At 32.1% G+C, this 4,453-nt stretch overlaps 1 protein-coding gene across 1 annotated transcript; it reads right to left on the reverse strand.

The window, feature by feature from the left end:
• Positions 1 to 3,443: 3,443 nt before the first annotated feature.
• Positions 3,444 to 3,998, reverse strand: LOC149932502 (uncharacterized). Its single transcript, XM_090155642.1, has one exon. It carries the CDS (start codon positions 3,996 to 3,998, stop codon positions 3,444 to 3,446), a length of 555 nt encoding a protein of 184 aa, XP_090011768.1.
• Positions 3,999 to 4,453: the final 455 nt, after the last annotated feature.

The raw sequence follows: 4,453 nt of genomic DNA on the forward strand, positions 1-4,453 counted from the left end.
TTTAAATAAAATTTGTTTTATAATTAATATACTGATATATTTTATTTCTAGGTTAATTGGGTCTCCTTTGAGAGTAATTCAAGATTACGACATAAATTGTCAACCCAAAGGACCATGGACAAAACTTTTAAGAGATTTTCCACTCTCCTTTTCAGAAAGTGATATTAATTTTTATCAAGGGCAAACTAAAGCGGAAAAATATAATAAATCGGGGTATCAAATGTATGAAAGTAATAAGGCAGGAAATGTTTTGTTACATTATGGAGAGTCTTTAATATCAATTAAAGCTGATGTAGAAGCATCATTTACTTTAAAAAAAAATACAAAGTATTTATCAAATTAAACTATCTTGGAAAAATTTTAGTTGGCAACTGTGAATGTGTAGCTGGTAATGGGGGTAAATGTAAGCATATTGTTGCTGTACTATGGTTTTTGATTGATAATGTTAGGATGGGTAACACCTATCTAATTAATGATGTTTCCTGTACTGAAACAGAGCGTGGATGGGGTGTCCCACACCTGACACCAGCTGATAAGGTCAACGTAAATTTTGATGAATTGACATTTGTCAAACATAGACCAGGGAAATCTGATGAAAGGCAGAGAAGTATAATCTCAAAGCGCCGGGAAAAATGTCAACTATCAAATACTATTGTTTCACAATCAGCTTTAAAGATTTATTATCAGATTGCAATTTTCAACCAGTAATGCCAACTTCAAATTCTGCAATAAGAATAGAAGATTCTGAAAATATAGTTCAAAGCTGTTTAGAAAATATAATACCTCCAAATTTGCCGGTTAAATTATGCGATCTTAAATTGGATGAAAGTTTTAAAACCAAACTACCTGTGATATTAATTTTAACTATGGAAGAAGCTTGGGCCTTAGAAGAGAGAACAAGAACCCAATCAGAATGCCTTGAGTGGAAAGCTGAAAGAAAATTAAGGATAACAGCTTCACAGTTCAAAGAGATCATTCAAAGGAGAAAGGAAGTGAATGAAGGCTTTGTTAAAAGATTGAAGAGTGAGAAAACTGTAGCAACTAAGTTGGGAAAACCAATTGACCCCGATTTTATAAGACCTTCTATTTCGATAATTGTTTCCGTAATTAAAATCAATTTCGTTCGGCTCGTGTCGGAGCTCACCGGCCAGTTATTGGTTCTTTCGATAGGCCTAGTTATGCAGATTAACATAATTAAAAACCAATCAGTTCTACCTTGCGAGAATATAAATATATCGGCAAAACCAATTGACCCCGATTTCATAAGACTTTCTATTTCGAGAACTTTTTCCGTAATTAAAATCAATTTCGCTCGGCTCGTATCGGAGCTCACCGGCCAATTATTGGTTCTTTCGATAGGCATAGTAATGCAGATTAACATAATTAAAAACCAATCAGTTCTACCTTGCGAGAATATAAATATATCGGCAAAACCAATTGACTCCGATTTTATAAAACCTTCTATTTCGAGAACTTTTTCCGTAATTAAAATCAATTTCGCTCGGCTCATATCCGAGCTCACCGGCCAATTATTGTTTCTTTCAATAGGCCTAGTAATGTAGATTAAAATAGTTAAAAACCAATCAGTTCTACCTTGCGTGAATATAAGTATATCGGCAAAACCAATTTACCCCGATTTTATAAAACCTTCTATTTCGATATCTTTTTCCGTAATTAAAATCAATTTCGCTCGGCTCGTATCGGAGCTCACCGGCCAATTATTGGTTCTTTCAATATGCCTAGTAATGTAGATTAAAATAGTTAAAAACCAATCAGTTCTACCATGCGAGAATATAAATATATCGGGAAAACCAATTGACCCCTATTTTATAAGACCTTCTATTTCGAGAACTGGCGAAAAATTTTGTGTTTTTTAAAAATGCGCGCGTCCCAAAGCAGAGAAATTCTATTGTATTCTCACGCCATCTGTTTTTATTTTAAGTATTTTAGTATAGTCTAACCGTTATTTCGTCTTATTGAGTCCTACGTTATCCGAAAAATAATTTTCGTTGAAAATGATTTCGGTAAATTGACGGCGGTAACTAAGTTTATGAAGGATGGACTACGCTGTGAAAATGAAGCTGTGGCTCTGTACCTTGAGATTCAGAATGCTGTGAAACATGTCTACCCAGTAGGATTTTGCGTAAATCCAGAACTACCTTTTCTGGGAGCTAGCCCTGACCGTCTAATATACGATACAAGTATCCAAGAATGGGGTCTTTTAGAAATAAAGACTTTGGCAAAGGGCACAGATTTGAAATTTACTCTTGAGGAATGTTTTGAAAAACTCAAACCTGATTATTTAAAAAAACAAGATGGAAAATTTATTTTAAAAAGATCTCACAATTTTTTTTTTCAAATGCAGGGGCAACTTGCAATTACTCAGCTTTAATGGTGCGACTTCTTTGTTTTCATTGGTGAAGGTTATATTTTAGAAAGAATAGAATTTGAACCAGAGTTATGAGCAAACAACTGTCAACCAAAATTAACAGAGTTTTATTTTAATCATTATATAAATTAGAAAAATACATTTTAAACCACACTGTGATACCTTTTAAACTAGTTATATATCAAATGATTTAAAAATTTAATCTCATATGAATAATCTACCACACACATTTATTTATTGTTACTGGTCCATATTATACAATTATTATTTACTATAACTAGTCCACACTTTATATAACCCAACCACCTGTAATGGCATTTAAGGTCGCTGGCTGATGGTAGTGCCTAGCTAAAAATTATTTTTATTATAACCAGTTCCTACTATATTTACATATTTACTATAACCAGTTCCTACTATATTTACATATTTGTTATATCCAGTTCCTACTATATTTACATATTTATTATAACCAGTTCCTACTATATTTACATGGCGAAATTATACACAAGCAAAAACGCTTTCTAGATTAATTCTATATTTACATGTTTATTATAACCAGTTCCTACTATATTTACATATTATAACCAGTTCCTACTATATTTACATGTTTATTATAACCAGTTCCAACTATATTTACATGTTTATTATAACCAGTTCCTACTATATTTACATATTATAACCAGTTCCTACTATATTTACATATTTCTTATATCCAGTTCCTACTCTATTTACATATTTATTATAACCAGTTCTTACTATATTTACATATTTATTATAACCAGTTCTTACTATATTTACATATTTATTATAACCAGTTCTTACTATATTTACATATTTATTATAACCAGTTCTTACTATATTTACATATTTGTTATATCCAGTACACTCTACAAAAGTGTACATAGACTTTATTTGAGCAATTCAGTAAAATAAAATGTACTAAAGTTTGCTTTACCGCAGTCTTTTGAATAAAAAAAATATTTATCTGTGCAACATTTCAATTTTTTTTTTAAATATAACTTTAAAGAAATTGTATGATTTTTATTTTTAACATTTATCTATCTAGCAAGGGATCACGAGAGAAATTGCATAAATAACAACAAATTTTCCATATTTTGTTCATTTTATCACTCATAGAGTTAGGGAATGTATATTTTAAAATCCGAAAGGTTTGGATTTCACGTATTGCACGCTCTACGTGTATTCTTACACTTGCAATTTCTCTAGTCATGTTTTCTTCTTCTACACTTAATTGTTTTTTTCCATGCAGAAATGGTGGAATATTTAAAGTTATTCCTCTCTCATTTAACTCTTCTTTAATTAAAAACCCACGATCTGCCATTACGGAATCCCCTTTTTCCAGCATACGAATCACACCACTTTGTACGGTGATTACTTTATCCGAAAGCCTTCCAGGTGCCAAGTCAGAAACAAAAGAAATCCAACCATTGGGTGCAATACCTATAAGGCCCTTCGCTGTATTATGAGACTTGTTTGTTGAGTAAGTTTGACTCTGCACTCTGAAATCTGATGGAGTTTCAATAAAAATCTCAGAACAATCTAAGATAATTCTGGTTGTTGGATAAACATTTTTGAAAGAATGGGGCATGTGTTTGTTAACTGTATTTCGACTGGGCCAAATAGGAAGTTGAATAATCCGATTGAAGAGAAAATCTATCCAGAAAGACCAAATATTGCTTATTGTAGCCTCTGAAACTCCAGTTAGTAGAGAATAACTAAATATGAACATGTAAATCCAAGATGGCCGCCAAGATGGCCGACAAAACAACCCCCCCACCCCCCAAAAATATTTTCAAAAATTAAAAAATTTTTGTCCTTGGAAAAATCGAAAAACATATTTTTGTTTTCAAATTTCACCTTGAAGATAATCTTTGACCTCGACGCCTGACACCTGTACACAACCACTAAGCCTCGGTCTATCAAATCAACAAGTTTGGTCACGATCGGACAAGGTCGAACCGAGATATCGGCGGTAATATGTAACCCCACCAAATACTTATGTTAATTTACTTTTGGTGTCATTTTTTTCGTTTTTTTCGTTTT

This window comes from Leiobunum rupestre, chromosome 8, assembly GCF_980474605.1.
Source record: "Leiobunum rupestre chromosome 8, qqLeiRupe1.1.hap1, whole genome shotgun sequence".
In the NCBI taxonomy this organism is placed as follows: Eukaryota; Metazoa; Arthropoda; class Arachnida; order Opiliones; family Sclerosomatidae; genus Leiobunum; species Leiobunum rupestre.

Bases quoted from the DNA above. Each gene is read 5' to 3' on its own strand.
- LOC149932502 (XM_090155642.1), bottom strand. From the start codon at position 3,998: ATGCCCCATTCTTTCAAAAATGTTTATCCAACAACCAGAATTATCTTA.